We start from the raw sequence: 20,642 nt of genomic DNA, 5'->3' as shown, positions 1-20,642 counted from the left end.
AGTTTAAATTTTGAAAAGAGTTTTAAGAAAAAAAAACTGTTAAAAAATTCATTTGATTTAAACAATAATTAATTTAAAAAGAAACATGATCATAGATTTAAACATTAACCTCGAAGGTACTTTATTAAATATTTGTTGTATTACAATGATCAAGCCACATCAATTTAGCCACATAATCACGATATCCGGACATTTGAGCAACTCCTTGATCAGTCAAATCGATCATACTGTTTCCAAACAGACTCATATAGTCCTTGCTACTTCTTTTTTTTTTTGTTAAAAAGTGTATGTAATTATTTTTTTGAAAGAATTCATAATTTGTGGTGGTCTAAATTTTGTTTTACGATGCCATTCTCTTTTATCAATCAATCATTCGAGTACTATAAATTGAATCAACAATAATCTTCAACTCACTACATTTATCTATTATTACAAACAAGTCAGGAGCTCGAGCAATATACTGGAAGGAAGTGCTAACAAAAATAAATTATTTTTTTTTTAATAAATAGTATATATAAAATTGGTTTTTTCAATACATATATATAATATTTGAATGAATTAAAATCAAGTTAATTAATTAAATTAAATCTTATCGCATATGTTAATTTTTCTTCCAGATGGAACTAGAAGCTGGCACTTGGCTCTTGTAGCATCAAGTCCTCAAATAACTTTTTTTCGAAATAAATATTGTCTACTTATGTCTCTTAAGCCTTGACAGAAAATAGCATCAAGTCCCGGTTGAATTAGTCCAATACACAAAGGTGTAATAGACTAATACGTCGTCAAACAGAAAAAAACAAATTATTTGTATAAATATATCAATCTCATCATAAATACTGGTACTATTGGGTTCTCAACTTACAGTGGAGCTTGATTTTTTTTTTCAATCTATGTAACTCGGTGTAATTTGGTGGAGTATGGTGTTGTTTGGCGGTTGTCCGGTGATGTCCAGTGTCAAACGGTGTCAATAAGGAGTGTTCGGCGATGGCCGTTGTTTATATTTTTTTTAACTTCTCTTATAATCCATCTATATGATTGCTTGAGTGCCTTAGGACCTCAAATTCCCTTACCATTTGGGTAAATAAATACAATTAGCAGGTCCATGACTTTTTTTTAAAAAAAAATGTTGCAGTGGAGCTCTTCATTTTTTATTTGATGTTTGTATTAATAATAGATCATGAAATCTAAGAGCTCATATTTAAGAATTCAGTAGTGCTAGGTAACCCATGGGAGCCCAAGTCTTCTAAATGAAATTTTAAAATATTTTAATTAACTCTCAAAATACATGTAAGATTTTTAAAAAAATTATATATTCAGAATCAACGCATAAAGTTATTTCTAACAAGATCCATTGTCAATGAGTTTCATCAAGTAAATCTTAATTTCATTGTTTTTTTCAATAGAATTTTTAAAAATAATGAATTCAGAACTAAAATGATTTTTAGACTGTACTTTAAAAAATAATAGAATCTACATTAAAACAATAAATTTTGAACAATGAATTATGAGATAAAAAAGTGAAAATAAAACTCTTCAATTGATTAAATCAATGGAATAAACCTGTTGGACTTCCATAAGCTATCAAACTAATGTGCTACATGTCATTTTCGTTAAGACTTTTAGTCGTCTATGAGTATTCTTATTTAATAATTTTAATATTTATTGTTTAAATATTTGAATGGACCCCTTCCCCAAACATTATAGAAATAGTTGCATACCGACGGCTCGTCATATATATTTATTTCATGATTTTTGACATCTGATTTTTCATTATGTGGAGTTAGGAAAGCTTATAACAATGGCGGAGCATATTTGGAAAGAGTGAGTATGATTCTTCCAAACATACAACAAATATAATACTTTAGAGATGTTTGTTTCCTTGATTTAATTGTTCTTTCCTCGTATCATAAAATTGCTACATGCTTTTCACACTCAAATGAAGGAGGTGCACAATAATGAATTGTATTTATGGATGGAATTAAAGAATGAAAATTACATTAGTAAGTAATTAATATAAAGAGTGTTTGTAACATGTTTTCAGAAATACAGGTTCATCAATCTTAGTAAATTAAGCAAAAATATTTTCTCCTATTAAAGATTTCAAATCTAGTCGAAATTTGTTAAGGTGGTCAGAGTAATAATTGATTTGAAGTTGTAAGAAATGGTATCAGAGTCTTTTATCAGTGCTAGATTGACAGAGTAATAATTGATTTGAAATCGTAAGATATTGTATAAGAATTATATCAGAGTCTTCTACTAGTGCAAGATTGACAGAGTAATAATTAATTTGAAATTGTAAGATATTGTATAAAAAATTATATCGGAGTCTTCGACTAGTGCTAGATTAACAGAGTAATAATTGATTTGAAATTGTAAAATATGATATAGAGCAATGTTATAAAAATCATATAGGACATCGACCCAGACAAGGGAATGTATCATTGGTTCATTGGTTCAACCAGTAGGTCATCGGTCAAACCGAATATTCAATTAAAAAATAAAAAGTATTACTATTGAAAATAATGTTAAAAATAAATATAACAATAATATCATATGATCATCCATAAAAAATCTAAAAAATTAGAAAATCACATTCACATCATATATTTAATACAGTATAACATATCCAATACATATAGTAATCAAGTTTCACATTATAGGTTAACAATATACAATAAATAATTCAAAGACAATATTTCAAAAAACCGTTTGGTTTTACTAGTACAATTCAGTGATCCTTTTAAAAAAACATGCAATTTTATCGATTATTTCCTATTTGATTACTTAACTGATATTTCAGTTGAAGTGTGCTGGCTTGATGATTGGTTCACCAATTTTATGGTTTAACCGATTGGCAAGGCACGGTTTTTATAACAGTATATTAGATTCTTTGACTAGCGCTAGATTGACAGGGTAATAACTGATTTTGAAATGGTAAGATATGGTGTAAGAAATGGTAGCAGAATCTTTAACTAGTGCTAGATCCCATCATCCATTTTCACTATTATAGACTCCAACTCTAAGACGATCCCATTGAGAACACTCAAGTGATATGAAATTGATGTACCTTCATCCATCAGCAGTGTGTGAAACTGCTCCTTCAGATACACTCGACTTGAAATACCCTTCGACTAATACAATTCTTCAAGCTTTTCCCAAAGCGCCTTAGCCGTCAATATTCCATGCACGTTCGCTAGAACATTCTTGGCCAAACATAACTGAATTGCACTAGCCGCCTTTAGATCAAGTTTCTCCCAAGCTTCATCGCTCTTACTGGACTGCCCTTTATCATCCGTTGAATCAGGTTTCCCTTTCAATGCCTTGTGTAACCCGGATTCTATCAGCATATCCTTGACTTGTACTTGCTAAAAACCAAAATTCATCCTCCCATCAAACTTCTCGATGTCGACTTTCACCCCTGACATATCTGCTCCAAGGAAAAAATTAACCGCCCAAGAAACTGAATCCTAGAGCTCCGATACCAATTGTTGGGAAATTAGACCCACTTTCCTCCTTGATAGATAAATCAACACGACAATAGAGAAATTGAAACTGAGAAAAGCAACAATCACAACACAAGATTTACGTGGAAAACCTCCAAGCCCGGAGGAAAAACCATGGCCTTTGTCAAAAGACAACCAAGAGAAAATTCACTATGTAGAAAATTTGTACAACCACACACTCTCACCAAGAAAAAACCCAAGAATCCCAAGAGATAAACCACAAAGTTATCACCCTTTGCTCTCTCTAGCCTTACGCACAAAGCCCTTGGTTTTTTTCTCTACCAAAAACCTTAGTAAACCACTAGTATTTATAGTAGTATAAAATCTCCTACTTCAATTCTACCTAGGTGTTCCTCCCCAAGAAATTTCCAATTACAAATATGATTTCCTTCACATTCCCAACTAGAGACTAACTTGGAAAACAAGTTTTGTTGCAATAGGGACTCTTCCATAACATTAAACACCTAATTTTTGATCAAAATTCCACAAAGGAAACCCAAGTTTTTCTAATTATATTTTGGTAAGAGAGAAGAGAAGAGAATTTAAAAGGAAACAAAATTGTGTTTCCTTCGATTAATAAACAGAGCACTATTTCTTTGAGTTCTAGACGCCAAGGGTACTCGATCAGGATTACTATGTCATTCGTGGACTGACCAAATGGACTTCCTGGGTTATATGTTTGGGCTATGGCACTGTGGATTTCAAATTCTCCTATTAAAGAATTCAAATCTAGTAGAAATTTGTTAAGGTGGTTAGAGTAATAATTGATCCGAAGTTGTAAGAAATTATATCAGAGTCTTTTATTAGTGTTAGATTGATAGAGTAATAATTGATTTGAAATTGTAAGATATTGTATAATAATTATATCGGAGTCTTCGACTAGTGCTAGATTGACAGAGTAATAATTGATTTGAAATTGTAAAATATGATATCAGAGCAATGTTATAAAAATCATGTCGAACATCGGGCAAGGGATTGGATCATTGGTTCAACCAGTAGGTCATCAATTGAACCACATATTCAATTAAAAATATAAAATATAAAAATAAATACAAGAATAATATAATATGATTATTCATTAAAAATCTAAAAAAATTATAAAATCAAATTCACATCGTATATTTAAGACAGAATAATATACCCAATATATATATAAATCAAGTTTCACATTATAAGTTAACAATATATAATAAATAATGCAAAAATAATATTTAAAAAACCGTCCTATTTTACCGGTATGGTTCAACAGTTCTTTTAAAAAACCATCCATTTTTACCAATTATTTCCGATTCGATTACTTAACTAATATTTTAGCTAAAATTGTGCCGGCTTGATGACTGGTTCACCAATTTTATGGTTGAACCGATCGACACTACATGGTTTTTATAACACTATATCAGTATTTGACTAGTGCTAAATTGATACAAAGAAAAACAAAGAGGATCAACTTAAAGAAAGCTTAAAGAAAAGAGAGAACTCCCTCTCCAAAAGAAAGATTATCCTTGGCACAAAATAACTCCTTTTTTTTTTTGAAGAAACAAGCAATCTCGCACACAACAAAGCCCTGAGAAGGGAGGAGGACAACATTAAGAAAAAGAATAGATGAACCTAAAACTTCTAAGCAGAAGGAAAGAGGCATCAAGAAAACAAGAAGCCTTATTGAAACGACAACATCCAAGTAAAAGAGGCAGCCAAAGAACTAGCCTTTGAGAGTGTTGGTGGTGATGATGGAATTCTTGTGAGTATGACGTTGTGATATAGAGTTTCAGCAGAGAAGACAGAGTGCGTGATTGCCCATTGATGGTAGTGTAATTTTTTTAAGAGTATATTTAACAATTTCTAATATTTTTTTAAAATTAAAATTTGAGTATGTACTTTTTAGTCATCTTGTAAAGGGACATTATTGTCCAAAAAGTTAAAAAAATTTTATGATAGTGTATGCTTCCTAAGTTGGGTTGTTACAAATATGTGTCAAACTAATAATTAAACCTGAGAAAGTGGTAGCTAGCTGTCCTATTATCTCTCTTCTGTCGATACATGGATTCACATATAGGTCTACTACTATGCATGAGACCTAAAGGCTAAAGCTTATTATCAAATCTTATATTTTGTTTAAGTATAGTTGTTACCAAAATTAAGTGTAATCTTGATAAATTGTAAATTATCATCATCATCTGAGTATTTATCTCAAAAATTTTGGATTGGCTATACAAATCTATGAGAAAATCAATGGGAATACAATACTCGTATTTGTTTCCATCATATTGAATCTAAATCATTGTTTACAACTTTAAGCCAAATCTTTTTAGTTCTTCCTCTTCACTTCATATGCTCTCCTATACAAATTCTCTTGATTCTCCTTACCATCACATCGCTATCTTTATGTTATACATGTTCATACCATCTTAAATAATTTTCTCGCAACTTGTCTTCAATTGGTGTTACTCTTACTTTACATCTAATAATTTCATTTCTTACGCTATCTTCCCTCATGTGACTATATATCCTACGAAACATTTGAATTCTGCTACATGCATTTTCGGATATGTTGTCTCTTAGTAGCCCAAACTCAAAACCGTACTCCTAATAAATCATAAATACTTGACAAAAATTCATTATATATATATGAAATGATACAAGAAACCTCTCAATTGCTAATATGTGCTATAAGATTAACAATACATATTTAAGGCAAATTATTGTGTCAATGGATTGAAAAATGTGAACTGTGTTATATAACATTTACCAAGTATATATCCTTAATTATATTACAAGATTATTGATTTGAAGTCCATATAATAAATGGACACACATCTCATGTTACAAACATGCATGTAACCTAAAAAAGTGTAAAAAGAGCTTAGTAAAAAACAAGTGTAGGGGACAGAATCAAGAATACTAATTGTCTGGTTACGATGCATGTTGTATATTTGCAAGAGGTTGACCTCCTTACTTCTCTCATGGTATAATTCCTCCTCACTTTCTCCTCGGTTCACAGAGACAAAATTAAGACTGATGCCAACGGTTCATCACGGAAGAAAAGACTCATTGAGCCGGGATCACTAACAAAGACAGTTCTAATACTAACTAATAGAATAGAAAATACTGATAGAATAGAAAGGAACCGTCTAATGTCCATAGCATCATCTCCACGACCACATACAGCCGTCCTATTTTCCCCATAATAATATGATGATTGAAGAAGAAACTAATGAATCAAAGACCCCCCCACGTTGTGTGGATTTTGCCAACTGTGATTCCTCTCTTAATTTCATTCCAAATCTAAGTTTCTAATTCTAAATGATGATTGAATCTGTCTTAACAAAAACAAACAAACTCTTTCTGCCTCTTCTGGGTTCATGAAGGGTTGCACATATTTAAGAAAATCCCTTCATCTTAGTTGTACTTCGCCCCATACATATGGACTCATCACAGAATTTGGAGACTTTGTCATATCATGCTAATCATTCATTGGTTATATAAATACTTGGTCTTGATCTTGTTTCCTCTTCAACCACTTCCCACTCAAATCCATCAAGCTTGTTTTAAAACTGTTAGCAGAAAAAGAACAGACAATGGAGCCTATAATTGGATCCATTTCTGCAGATAGAGAGTGGAGCTTTCTTACCACCACAGAGGAGGCTGATTCCATGGCACAATTACTCAAAAATGAGCGGCTCGACGGGGGTTTAAGCTTTGATGTTCGATCAACATTCTGGCCATATCAGGAGGACTCAATTATAAATTAGGTTCATACTGTTTTTCTGATAATGATAATAATTCATTTGATATTTCACAAGGGAATAGTAGTTATAGTAGTAATCAGTTGTTTCACCATGATTCGAGCCAGCAAGAGAGCTACTACTTTAACGATTCCAACCCGATAGCTTCGATGGATTATTTTGGTATGGCAATGGCAGATGCAGCTGCTACAAGCAATGCTGCTCCATATCTGATTGAAGTTGATGATAACACCTGCTTGAACCAAGATATGAGTGATGGTAATCCAGATGATGATCAGTCTGCTAAAAGGTCGCCGGAATCTAGCAAGAATACGCGGCAGACCCAAATGGAATCATCAGAGATGCAAATTGCAGAACCAGCTGCAATAGAAGATGAGAGTTCTAGGAAAAGGTCGCGGAGTATGAGCAATGTAAGTTTATATATTTGATGAGATATATTTTCATTTTCTTCAAATGTGTAATGTTCTTCTACAGTTGCTTAGAATGCCATTCTCATTGTGATTCAACAATTGTAGGTTCAGAATAATAAGAGAAATCTGAGACCAAAGAAGAGCCAGAAGATTGAAAAGGATGGCATTAATGCAACTGGATACTGGCAAAGCACAAGCCGTTGCTGCTCGGAGGACGACGGGACAAGTGGCTCTCAGGAGTTGAATAATGAAGGAGAAAGTTGTAGCTTGAGCTCAAAAGGGACTTCTGCCCTTAACTTGAATGGCAAAACAAAAGCAAGCAGAGGTGCAGCCACTGATCCCCAGAGCTGCTATGCAAGGGTAAGCAATCACATTACTATATATATGTATATATATGTCAAGGCACAAATAATGCCAAAATATGATGAACAACTAATGAATTGACAGAAGTTGTTTTCTTTTGTATTTTGCAGAAGAGGAGGGAGAGAATAAATGAGAGGCTGAGGGTTCTGCAGAAGCTTGTCCCAAATGGAACAAAGGTTGACATCAGTACAATGCTTGACGATGCTGTGCAGTATGTCAAGTTCTTGCAGCTTCAAATTAAGGTACCAACACACAGAAAAACCTTCATACAGGAGATTGGATCAACTAATTACTGATCTGATATGGGTTTTTAATTTAGTTTTTGTTTGGTATTTTTTGCAGCTATTGAGCTCAGATGATCTGTGGATGTATGCTCCCATTGCTTACAATGGAATGAACATTGGACTTGACATTAAAATCCCAACTCACAAAGATGAATCTAAGAGATAAGGAGAAAGAGAGCAGAAATGAAATATGATTTTAAGAACCAATACACCACTTATGTAAAGTTCTTTGAGTAAAAATAAAGCCTTTGCCACTATGGCATGATTATCTCATACTCTTCTTGAAGAAGAATATTTTATCAGATTCATTTTCATTCATTTCTTTTCTGCCGCGTCGTCACCTTAGACCTTGGTACTATCTAGATGGTTATTAATTTATTATTTGATAACTTAAAATAAAAGTTAGAACTTGCTAGCTTTATTATTATCATTATTATTTGATTATAAGAGAAGGAGATAGAGAAGCTCAAACTCGAGAACTTTATAAGATACCACACACATGAGTTTCATTTGAACTATTCGTGACGCTCATTACCGACTCCCATTCTCATAGCTATTATAGCAATAAGGTGTATAGTATAACAAGAAGATAATCCTATATATGTCCTACTCGGTCAAATACTTTAGTATGCTTTTTTACTTTTCGTACTGGGATTCTATGTGGAGTTTGCAGTTCCTAAAATGTCTCTTTAATTTACACGACAGTAGCAAAGATCATACATTACAGGTGACCCTAACTTGAAATATTGTATATAAATTTATAAAAAAATAAAGCAAAAGAAAAGAGAAAACCAGTCCTAACAGAACTGGAATATGTGACGATCCAGCACAAGAAGAAATATATTGTTTAGTGAAATGAGATACAATCATGAATGGATCTTAAATAACAAGTTTATCAAACTCAAGTACAACACTGCACAGCAAGCATTTCAAAGCTAAAATAGACAAAGCTCTAGTTCAGTGCCATTTTTGTCCAGATTAAAGAGAGAACATATAAAAGTTTAAAATCTCTAAAGTCAAAGGAAAATGGAAAAGAAAGTTCAGCCCATATATATTGAGTGAATCAATTACATAATTGTCATAAGTTATTGGAGAAGATTCAAGGGACGGGAACCAAAGCTAATATAAGTTACAGCCAAATCCCTAAAAATCTGCCCCAAATCAAATCAAATCTCAACTCAACCATTCATCATGTTATAATCCTAACAAACAACAGAACAACTTCTAATTTGCATCTCTTTATTGTCCACTTTAATTTACAGAGATATATGATTTCGGTTCAAATCTCATGCCTGAATAAAAAGGCATCAACGTAAACACTCTTATCTGCCTCATATAGAAGAACCCTTGAAAGATGAATGACGGTGTCACTCCTTTTATGCATGGTCTTCGTGGACGTGATTTGGAACTTCAGTTTGACTATCCAGAGGCATATATTGGGCCATGATAGCTCTGATTTCTGAATCCATGTATGACTGCGGAAAATGGAGTTTTGAGGGTTGGGGTGAAGGAAACATCAAAACATGAAAACGGCTTACAAGTATGTAAATAAGCAGGGCTAAAAATATATGTTTTGTAGTCATCAGTATTTTTCTTCTTGTTTTTTTTTTTTGAATAGACACCAAGCAGGTCACTGTTGACCTGTCATCCCTTGTCAGGCTAGTTCAGATTTTCCTACCAAACCTTGGACCCCAAAACCAGAGACTCCCTTAGCTTGCCCCATCATTGGATTTAATACAAATGCCCTTATAGTCTAGTGGCAAGTACTCTCTCCCAAAAGTGCCGGGAGGAGGTTGTGGCTGTAGGCATAGTTCACAACCTCATGCTATCCTTGCCCACGAGGGGAAAAAGCTGGGCGGAAAAGATTTGATCCTGAACAATCAAGTCTTTCGCAACTCATGCAACTTTAGTCATTGAGATAATTTCTTATGTTAGAATATATTATTATAATTTAGTTTCCTAGTTTATGTTGATTTAAGTTCTCATTATGTATCCATTATTTCTAAATTTCCTTAGTCTCTAGGTTTGATTTTTGCTCTATTTCCCTACATAAGGGCTCGTTTTGTACTATACAATTATCAAATCAATATTATCACTCGCTGACAGTTTGGACACTGACAAGGATATGGCTGAAGACACTTCAACTCACCCTGAAATAATGACGAACTTACCAAAAACTGAGGAATATGCCCTTTGGACACCAGCCTCATCAAATATTCATATTTAAGTCCTAGCAAATAACTCCTTTGACACTAGTGTGGCCTAAAGCATGCCAACGCCGAACTAGAGCTTTACAGAAGACACCAAGATAACGAAGGACTGACAATTACACAAATTTAATGCAGAGTTTCATCAAATTCTATTTCACTTTCCTTTTTATCATCTTGTGAAATAAGAGGGAAATGTATAAAAGGGCTCGGGCCCCTCAATTACCTTAGCAAGATTCAAGAGATAAATGGATCCTTGTTTATATGATGTAAGCAAAGGCGAAAAGTTAAGAAACCAAATTCGTATTTTGTTTTAGGCAAGAAAATACATAAGAAAAGAAAAGAATAAAGCATTGAAATTACCCTGAGTCTGTATTTGTACACAGCATATCCGACAGCACCAGCCAGAGCCAAGCATATCAAAATGACCCAAACTCCAGTCCAAGCAGATCTAACTTCAGTTGCCCTCTTACCTGCCATTAACGGATAGATATCAATCAGGCACCATATTATTGCATATCATGAGTACACATTTTCGGACTTTTCAAATTTCTGCTCTCAGAACTCACTTATGCAGGTATCATGGTCTCTGATATACAAGAGATCCCCACTACAAGTGCAGTCATAGCTTCCCCAGGTATCTTTGCAGCTACACTCAGGGCACTGGCATGCTTTCTTGTCTTTGCATTCATCGATATCTGGATCATTAGTAAATCAGGAACATAATGAAAAAGCTCAGAGTTACTCCCTGATATCCTTTAAAGGAGTTGAGGATGGAAAACTATTAATCCAAGACAACTTAAAGCAAAGTTCTTCGTTCCAACCATTTTTATGGAAGAATACATTTAAGTCCAACCAGTAAGACTACTGTTTATTTTTCATTCACAGAAAAAGTTCAGTAGTCTACAATCCACATCTGACACTTATACAAAGGACTATCCTTGATAACTTGGATCATGCTAACAGCTCTCAGAACTTTTTATAATAACTTGCAGTTACAGGTGAAGGAGTCTGGCAATAAAAAAAAGTAAACAACAAATGTGCACAAGGCTCCCGCAGTGGGCCAGGTCGGGGACAGACAAGGTGTATGCAAACGTTACCCCCACATAAAATGTGGAGAGGATGTTTCAAGGAATTCAACCCGTGACCTCTAGGTTGCACCCTTGCAACTCTACCACTAGGCTACATGTTTGCCTATAAAAGAATCTAGCAATGCTTGCCAAAATTTAAGGCGAAAGGCGCACGACCCTTCAAACGCCCGAGGCGCACGCCCGAGCGAAGCTAGGCACAATTTTTTTGTAAAAAAAGATAAATATATTATATTGGCTAGATTGCAAACATACATGCAATTTCATTTAGTAGCGAAAGTATCAAGAACCAAAGATGATGAGGAAATCGATGTCGATTTGTTCTTAATAATGGAGCCAATCAAAGGCTGTAAATTTTACAGAAAGCTTTGAAGCGCTAACAATCAAAGGAGCAGTTCAGTTGTATCATACATGAAAAATAAGAAGAAAGAGCAGCAAGGAGAGATGAGACTCAGTAGAGGAGAGAGGAGAGACGACGGAGAGACGCTGCAGCAGAGAGGCGCGAGAGGCAGCAAAGTCAATCTAGGTGGCAAAGATGTTTGACTAGTAGTCTCTTTAAAATAACATCAAAAATTAGAAGTCTCTTTAAAATCCACCAAACCCTTTTGTCCTAGAACTAGAAGTCTCTTTAAAATAACATTAAAAAATAGATCTTGAAAAAAGAAACCCTCGTAAACCTCACTTTTTCTCCTGCGCACACGCCCGACTAGCCTTGCAACTGGCTGAAGCCAGGCGAGGCCCTTAGGCTGCGCCGCGCCTCGCCTCGCCCGGCGCACTTAGGCGCTTGGCCGGCCGCCTCGTGATAACACTGCCCCGGGGTGTCACTTCCGTTGTGATTGTGTACCCTAGAATCTCTGTATGGTTTCAGTATTCCTAATTATACGGAAGGGGTGCATGAACCAGCTATGTTGTCTGTAAACAAAAAATTAAAAGGTAAAAAAAAGAAGAAAGATAAACAACTCCCGTACACAATGCACTCACACTGGCGGGGTCGAGGACATGCAAGATGTATGCAACATTCCCCCACATAATATGCGGAGAGGTTGTTTATGGAGTTTGAACCTATGACCTCTAAGTTGCACCTCTGCAATTTAACCACTGAGCCACATGTTCACATGTAATAATGAAAATTTCATGCCATGCACCTGAAATTTATTAGAATCTTGGTAGCCTAGACCACACTAGCACTCAAGAACTGAATTTCCAATCAATTTGACGCTTAAGTAGAGCAAATGGTTTAAAAGTTGGAGCCTCATGAGTCATGACCTTACTTGAGGAAAGGAATTCAAATTTAGCCCCAAAACCTACACTCTAATCCCAAAAAGAAAAATAAAAAAAATCTGACACTGCTTCTGCACCTCAGCAAAGCATAACGTAGTATGATGACAATGTGAGCGTTTCATACCTTCACAACTTTTGACACCATCTCCTCTAAACCCAGGAGGACATTGACATTTACCATCATCTCTATCCTGTACAGAGCAAAAGCAAGCGTCCAACTCTTTGAGTGAGGGAACCAAAAAGTTAAACTAATCAAATAAATGAATCTCACTAACCACACAAGCAGAAAAGGTATGCCCATTCTGAGACTCATGCCAACAACCTCCGTTGTTTATCTTGCACCTCCCAGATCCACTAACTGCAATACAAAATAACCGCTGCATGATGTCCTACATATAACTTACAGAAAAATAGAAAAGACAAAAAAAAAAAAAAAAAAAAAAACAGGACAAGCAAGGCTGTCAAATCGAATTGAATCATATGAGTCGATTGATCAAAATTTTGAATCGTAAATCGTAAGATTCACTTAATTTTTAATAATATATTGTAAAATATATGCATACTCATATAAACTAGATCGATGGAACTAGAAAACATATATATAAATTATAACAATCTAACATGAATTTCATATTTCTTGTCTTGATCTGATATGATAAATTAGTCATTGGCAAAGGATGCTAGATATAATGAGCATCAACAAAACATGGTTGGAGGGTTTTTCGTGAACATAGAAAAGATTTTTCATGAACAGTGGACTAGAGAAAGGACTTTTATTTTTATTTTTAAAAAAATTAATCAACACGACGTTTTGAATTATTTTTTAAAAAATTCATAATTAAATCATTCGTCTTCCTCAGCCTCTGCAATCGTGCGTATCGTAAGAATAGGTACGAATCGCATCGTGAATCGATAGATTCATCAAACTGTTCACGATTCAAGCTACGAATCAAATCGTTTTACCTCAAAGTCGAAACGAATCGCGAATCGAACAATTTTAACAACCATGGTTAACAGTAAACAAAAAGGAAAATTAGAAGAAAAATAACACAACAAAGCAACTAATACTTCACATCCATGGGTTTTTTTTGGCCTATCTCTAGCCATCTTAAAATCTTCGAGTGAAATTTTTGATGAATTCGTATCTTTCCAATGGACAAACCACCTTATTAGACAATTGGGACTTCTACAATAAATTGAATATTCTTAGTTCTTATCTTATCTCACGGTTACACCATAAAATCTCATTCTCACTACAAAATTTGAATGTATTACCTACCAATGGCCAACCAACTCTAATTCTATAAATACATCCAGCACTGAGGGACCCACAAACAAGCACCCTCCTTTGATTTTCAGAATTCTTTCGCATAAAAGCCAAAATTAATTTGTCCATAATTTATTGAAAAGGCACCAGAAAAGTTCCAGATGTCCATCAGTATAAACTCTAATTTAATATTAGTAAAGGAAATAGGAATAATCACAGCATCTAACCTTCACAATGGCTGTAACCATCTCCTTTGAACTGCACACCATCAACCAAAGGGCATTCGCATACCCTCCCTCGGAATGTATCCTGTGAAATAGATTCATCAGCAATTGAATAAATACAAGCATTTGTGCACAAGCGAGAGAGAGAGAGAGGCCAAGCAAAAAATTGTAGTTGCACCTTACAGGCTGTGATGTTGGCTGTTTTATCTAGCCAGCAGCCACCATTATTATCCAAGCATTCATTTGTCTCGACATCTGCCACAAAACGAGTAAGAAACAGATTTATATACTTTATAATAGTTTTCTAATTAGATTGTGCTGGTCCTGCAGCCGTGGTTCCAAAGGGTTTATCCTTAAATTAGCTTCAACAGAGCTCTACCATTACTAGCTTGGCAAGTTCATGATCATACAATTTACTAAAATCATATATGAAACTTCAAGTAACCAGACTGGAACAATTTTAACTAATTCCAAATTAAGTGTAAAAGCTTACCGCCACTCAAACAAACAGCTGGCTCGGTTGTTTCCTCAAAACCAGCACATATTGCCTTCAAAACAGCACCCTTCTCCAACTTACCTGCATTGATATTTTTCATTAAGCAAAAGAAAAAAAATTCAAATCTATCCAACAAAATAAGCACAAGAACCAGACCTCGATATTGTCGATTATTCACGACAAGGGTAGGCAATATGGTCACATCACCCCTTGATCCTTTCCCAACCTTTAGAAACAAATTTCATAGATTTGTTTTAATAAATCATAAATACTTTAAGGAATCATATAGCGATAACAATTTTTTTGGATTGAGAGAAATAGTCAAAAGAGAAGTAAAGAGATAAAATTCTTAATTTTCTTCGAGGTCCACTGATTTTTTTTTCCTCTGGAGCAAAGACGGATAGGCTCAGTGAGACATAGAAAAGAGCAATTGACAAAACAAAAAATACATGCCTTAAACAAATAAGTTCAGGGATCCCACATACTTCACAATATAACCCTTCATTTTTACCCCTTATATCAACAGATGTGTGAGAGGAGATTAAATTTTGTTTTCCTTCTCTTGCCTTCATTTCACTTCTCTTAGGGATTCTCCACAGAAAATTTGCAAAAGTAACTGAGCAGAGGTAATTAAACAGAAAAGAAAATTTACTTGGGCATCTTGCTCTTCTTTTAAAACAGGATTATCAGCATCAGCATTAGGATCTCCCATACAGTTCTCAATCTTCTTAGCATCAAGTCCTGCACAAAATGTCACGTGAGCATTCAAAAATATGTGCAAGCCTCCTTGACCATTATAGTCAGATTCAATAATAAATTACTTACCAAGAGATTTGATAACGGTGTCAGCACATTCCTTGTTGTATTTCTTCTCTTTCATGGGACAACGAATTTGAAAATCGGTCACATAATTCCACCACACCCAAGGCTTTTTGCTCTCATTTGCAACTTTGAACACACATAGCTGCCTCAAGTTTTCAAGAACTACATCTTTGCCGTCATAACCTGAGCTAAAGTCTTGTTCAGGATCAGGAGCACAGTATCTTCCATGATTGATACACTGGGACTTGCACTGTCTACTCAAGGTGAATGCCTGAGGGCAGTACCACGTTATGTAATGTGGTGTAAATTGAGTGTAACCACCTTTCTCAAGAATCTGAGCCGGACCCCTGAAATCCTTCACAAATTCCATCAACATGTCACACTTTACTCCACATTCATCATTGCTGTTAGTCCATAATTCAAACTCAACGCGATCATCTGGGTGTGGAACAGCTTCTCGCCAGTCAAGATTCACGTTGACCATATCTCCACCATTGATTGCTTTCTTCAATTTTTCACCAAAACTCTTGGTAACAAGTGCAGATGGTATTGTTATGTTCTCTATATACTTAGCAGATGAAACATCCTCTTCAGGAGTGTCCATAGTAATTAATGCTTCCTCGATGTCATCTGCAACAAGTACTGCAGATGCCCCTGCCTTCTGGGCATTCCACACCTTCAACGCGAAAAAGCAATCTGCAAAACATAAGAACTATGTCAAAAACAAAACCATAATTCTGTTTCAGGAGTGATCAACTCTTTTGTCCAAAAAATACATATGAGGTGCGAGAGAAAGCAATTCAATCCAGAGTCAAATGTTTTTTCGGTAAGCAATAATCTATCCGAAAAAAGACCCATAGGTGGTGCAACACAAGAGCAATAAGAGTACTAGAGACGCCAGGGGATAAAACAAAAAACAATAAAGTTATATGCTGTGAGCACCTGAAGGATATTAAAGTTGGAAGATTTACAAAAATCAGATAAATGATACTCCTCAATAACTTGAAATACCAAATTATACCCTGAAATCATATAAACAGCTAAAACTAGAGAATTTCTTCATGCAAACCTCCTTTGTCAGCTAAAAGATAACTACTTATGACCTCTGAATGCTCATGCCAAAGAGTATAAGAAGTGGATATCACTGTTAAAGAAATTACTGGATCAATGAAACAGTGAGTAAATATTAAAGCGCAGAGTATGCTAAAAGTGGGTTACTTACAATCAACAAAAGCAAAAGGGCCTTGAATGCAAAAAAAAAAAAAAAAAAACACTTATTTTATAGCTAGCCTTAGGAAGGCCTTACTTCACAAACGAACCAAAAGGTACTAAAAGGATGAAACTTAACAACAGCACGAAGAATAAGGTAACACAATAACAACAGAGAAACAACAGTAAAATACCATACAACATCTGGAACATCCTATAATCTAGATAAATTAAAACTATGAAACAGAAGCTTTGCTAATAACTGAAAAGACCTACATATCTTTCCTTTGTTTTTTTGCCCCTAAAAATAAGGCCATTGCTAATAAAGCAAAGTGGACCTAAATGAGAAATCTAACCTTCTCAAACAAAAGGAGCTATTAGGGACATGCAACTTAATCAAACCTCACAAAAACGCACATAGGAACTAACTGTAAAGCAAAGACTTAACTCAGATGAAAGCCAGAAAAATTGATTCATTCCAAGAGAAGCACACTAGCTCACAGCAAGTATAAAATAGTCTGCTGTGAGCTCAAAAGTAAGAAAATTGACACAACAGAACATAAGGGGCCCTCTAAAGACCCTAAAACAGCCCAATCAAACCTCAGAAAACTCATAAAATCAGTCAAAAGACAAATCTGCACACCTCCAGCAACAACAAACGCACACGACTGAACCTGAATTCCGATAAATCATAATTAAAAAGTACAAGGAAGCTACCTCCACGATCGACCAGAACGAAGGTAGGCAGTGCTCCGGGCTTAGACTGGAACGAAATCCCAACCTCGCTGAACTCCTTGCACCCCTTCCGGTTCTCCTTCGGATAAACCACAGCGCCTGCCATGCTTCCCCCATACTGGGGGATCCCGAAATTTCCAATTGCGCTATCGTGATTTCCCTTGATATCCTCCGGCGACGTGACCGTCAAGCTGTTCTTCTCCACGACGAATCTCGCTGTCGAATTCGGCACCACAGAAAGAAATAGAAGTAACAAAAACCCAAGAGACAGCACCGAAGCCGGCTTTCGCAGCCTCACCTCCATTTCTCTCTGAGGGATCTCTAGAGAGAGAAGAGGAATTATTGAACCGGTTTTACAGTCAACTCTTGTGAGGATTATTCAAGGTTTGCGTCTTGAATTTTTGGAGAACAAAAATCAGGTGCTTGTCGGTGTTTGTGGAAACTGTGAAAGGAGTGAGGAGTTGGAAATGCAGATACCTTCATCAACGCCTGTGAATACGAAGGGGTTTCTCTCTGAAAATATTGTTTTTTTCTTTCCCATTATATACATTTATATAATATTAATAATTTCGAAAATAATATAATATAATTATAATATATGTAATATGTGGATTGGGGACTACCGAACTTATCTTATTAAACTCTTAACAAATTGAGTCAAACACTCCCACTAATTGAGTCAAACAATCCCACTTGAGAAACGTTTTGCAGCCACAGTGGTGTTGGTAATATCCAACACTCTAAAATTATTCTTTCTCTTCTCCTCTCTCTTATGTGGCACAATTTAATTGGATGGATGGGTCTCACAATGAATATTATTCATCAACACTCCATACATTTAAACACTTTGTACTCATTTTCTCTATTTTCTTTCTCTTCTTTTCCATCATCTCTCTCTTACTTTTCCTCACCTCTCTCTTCCCTTTCATCATCTCTCTTCACTATTCATCAACTATATATATACTCCAACTCTCAAGTATCATTTTTTCACAACTAAGTTTTCAAGCGTCACTTTTCACTCATTATGTGCATGTAACGCTATACTTATCAAAAAAATAACATTTCAAGTACTTGAAATACATTCCATTATACCTATTGTGAACATCTAGTACTTAACTTATCAAGAAAATATCATCTCAAGTACTCCAAAATCATCCCATTGTGGATGCTCTAACTTACCTTCCCCAAATTCAAGTGATAGTTGATAAAAATCATGAATATCTGAAGAGTTATGTCTGAAAAGCAACAATCAAGGAATTTATTGTTTAAAATGTTTTATTCTATTTTAAAACAGTTTGTTAGATGAAAACTGATATTTTAGTTGGATAAGTGCAGAAGAAGCTTTGGAGATTTCGGAGTTCACAGTCTGCACGTCCCTAAAATGTCTTAAACATGTTTCCAGCAACTTCACAACAACTAGAGATCATAACCACGTTAGTCCTGCATTTTGAACAAGAAGACACTTTCCCATGTTCAAACAAACAGGAGTAGTCACAAAGTGGAAATTACCAACATATTTCCCTCAACAGCCAGTATGAGGCCTGTTTTTCAGGAGACTGACGCAAATTGCATGTGTCTATTGCTCCCATATCCACCTTGAAGAAGGGACACGACTTGAGACCTTCACCACGATTCTCATTACTCTAACGATGTTGCAGTTATGAAAAGTTTTGACTTTGTCACTCAAGCAACAAGCAAGAAGACAATTTCTCACAATCCACCATGATAGAACATGTAAAGATCATGTCAGATAAACAAGGGATGATGGTCACCATTGAAGACCATGAAGACTATAAAAAGTAGAAAAAGAAAAATTTACAATCACCCCACGTTTAAATACATACTCCGCATCTACAAACTTTACTACTAGGTTTGTAGTTGTTTTTTATTTTACTTTGCTTCTGGTCGGCCATGGGGCCATCTTTATATTCTTTTGACATATTTAAATGAGGAGTACTTTAGTTTTTCTTTATTCATTGCTTTCTGCATTTTTAATATTTATAAATCGTATGTGAGTTGGAGTTGACGGTCAAAATGCCATATAGGCATTTAGACGGATCGAAATGTGAGAATTTTGATCGAGGTACTATAATGAAACAAATAAAAATTTTAGGTGATCATCTTGAAACATTTAAACTTAAAGTGACCAAATTGAAAAATATTTAATCTTTCAGTGATAAAAAATTGTATTAACCCGTATTCAAAGTTTTAAAAACACTTTCAAACTTTTTTGGGAATTCCTTTATTGACCGATCTGACACTCAGATGCTCGAATAAGTCTTCAACCCTAAGTCCTTAACATTTTTTTAAAGTATAATCATGCCAAAGTTTAAGTCTCTTAGAGCATCCACAATGGTGCTACTTGAGCACATACTCCAAATTTTACTAAATTATATTCTCTCTTGCGAACATCTAGCACTTAATTTATTAAGAAAGTATCATCTCAAACACTTCAAAATCATTCCATTGTGGATGCTCTTACACACCAAAAACTAGGCTATTCAATTTATTCAGCTCAACAAATTTATGTAAAGTTTTTTTAATATATAGTTCTTGGATTCCCTAGGTTTTTAGTTTGAAATTAAACTATTAAGAAGGTATGAAAACCAATTTCTTGGAAAAAAAATAAAAAAAATACTACTGTTTTGTTCCACATTTTGTGACCTTAAACACACAAAAAATGATAAGCTTTGTTTTTCTCAAACCACAAATCTATTAACTTATTGCAAAATGATAGTTTATCAACTATTAGAAAAACAAGCTACATCGATAAAACTTGTCCTTGAGCAATTCTGAAAATCCTAATTATTTTTCTCATATATAATTAATGAGAATTGGTTTCAAAAATCAAAATTAATATCATGTATTCAAAGAAAAGTAATTGTATTAAATAGACTTTTCTGTTACCCTAAAAGCATATTAAAGTGTCATTGAAGCACAGTGGCTCCATTTGGATTGGTGTTTGGCTTAGAAATTTTAGCTTCATTAATTGGGGTATTGAACTTTGATG

At 34.7% G+C, this 20,642-nt stretch overlaps 2 protein-coding genes across 2 annotated transcripts; one reads left to right on the top strand and one right to left on the bottom strand.

The window, feature by feature from the left end:
* Positions 1 to 7,078: 7,078 nt before the first annotated feature.
* On the top strand, positions 7,079 to 8,469 carry LOC120003561 (transcription factor bHLH84-like). The gene is made up of 5 exons (XM_038852579.1): positions 7,079 to 7,190; positions 7,304 to 7,656; positions 7,762 to 8,016; positions 8,130 to 8,261; positions 8,362 to 8,469. The coding sequence occupies exons 1-5, from the start codon at positions 7,079 to 7,081 to the stop codon at positions 8,467 to 8,469; spliced, it is 960 nt and encodes a 319-aa protein (XP_038708507.1).
* An 861-nt stretch (positions 8,470 to 9,330) lies between these two features.
* LOC120004050 (vacuolar-sorting receptor 3) lies at positions 9,331 to 18,145 on the bottom strand. The gene is made up of 12 exons (XM_038853270.1): positions 17,615 to 18,145; positions 15,692 to 16,384; positions 15,519 to 15,607; positions 15,023 to 15,092; positions 14,864 to 14,947; positions 14,549 to 14,625; positions 14,374 to 14,455; positions 13,155 to 13,237; positions 13,004 to 13,070; positions 11,080 to 11,208; positions 10,874 to 10,983; positions 9,331 to 9,778 (listed from the first exon to the last, which is right to left on the bottom strand). The coding sequence occupies exons 1-12, from the start codon at positions 17,934 to 17,936 to the stop codon at positions 9,680 to 9,682; spliced, it is 1,905 nt and encodes a 634-aa protein (XP_038709198.1). The 5' UTR covers positions 17,937 to 18,145; the 3' UTR covers positions 9,331 to 9,679.
* Positions 18,146 to 20,642: the final 2,497 nt, after the last annotated feature.

Source organism: Tripterygium wilfordii, chromosome 8 (assembly GCF_013401445.1).
Source record: "Tripterygium wilfordii isolate XIE 37 chromosome 8, ASM1340144v1, whole genome shotgun sequence".
Classification (NCBI taxonomy): domain Eukaryota; kingdom Viridiplantae; phylum Streptophyta; class Magnoliopsida; order Celastrales; family Celastraceae; genus Tripterygium; species Tripterygium wilfordii.
This window is presented reverse-complemented; position numbering and strand designations above follow the sequence as displayed.

What these genes read in the sequence shown, in the direction of transcription:
- LOC120003561 (XM_038852579.1), top strand. Translation starts at nt 7,079, where the DNA reads ATGGAGCCTATAATTGGATCCATTTCTGCAGATAGAGAGTGGAGCTTT. An exon ending in AAATGAGCGGCTCGACGGGG is followed by an intron (nt 7,191 to 7,303) that starts GTTTAAGCTTTG and finishes ATATTTCACAAG; the next exon opens with GGAATAGTAGTTATAGTAGT. An exon ending in TCTTGCAGCTTCAAATTAAG is followed by an intron (nt 8,262 to 8,361) that starts GTACCAACACAC and finishes TATTTTTTGCAG; the next exon opens with CTATTGAGCTCAGATGATCT.
- LOC120004050 (XM_038853270.1), bottom strand. Translation starts at nt 17,936, where the DNA reads ATGGAGGTGAGGCTGCGAAAGCCGGCTTCGGTGCTGTCTCTTGGGTTT. An exon ending in CGTTCTGGTCGATCGTGGAG is followed by an intron (nt 16,385 to 17,614) that starts GTAGCTTCCTTG and finishes TATGTTTTGCAG; the next exon opens with ATTGCTTTTTCGCGTTGAAG. An exon ending in ATACCTTTTCTGCTTGTGTG is followed by an intron (nt 13,071 to 13,154) that starts GTTAGTGAGATT and finishes TGCTCTGTACAG; the next exon opens with GATAGAGATGATGGTAAATG.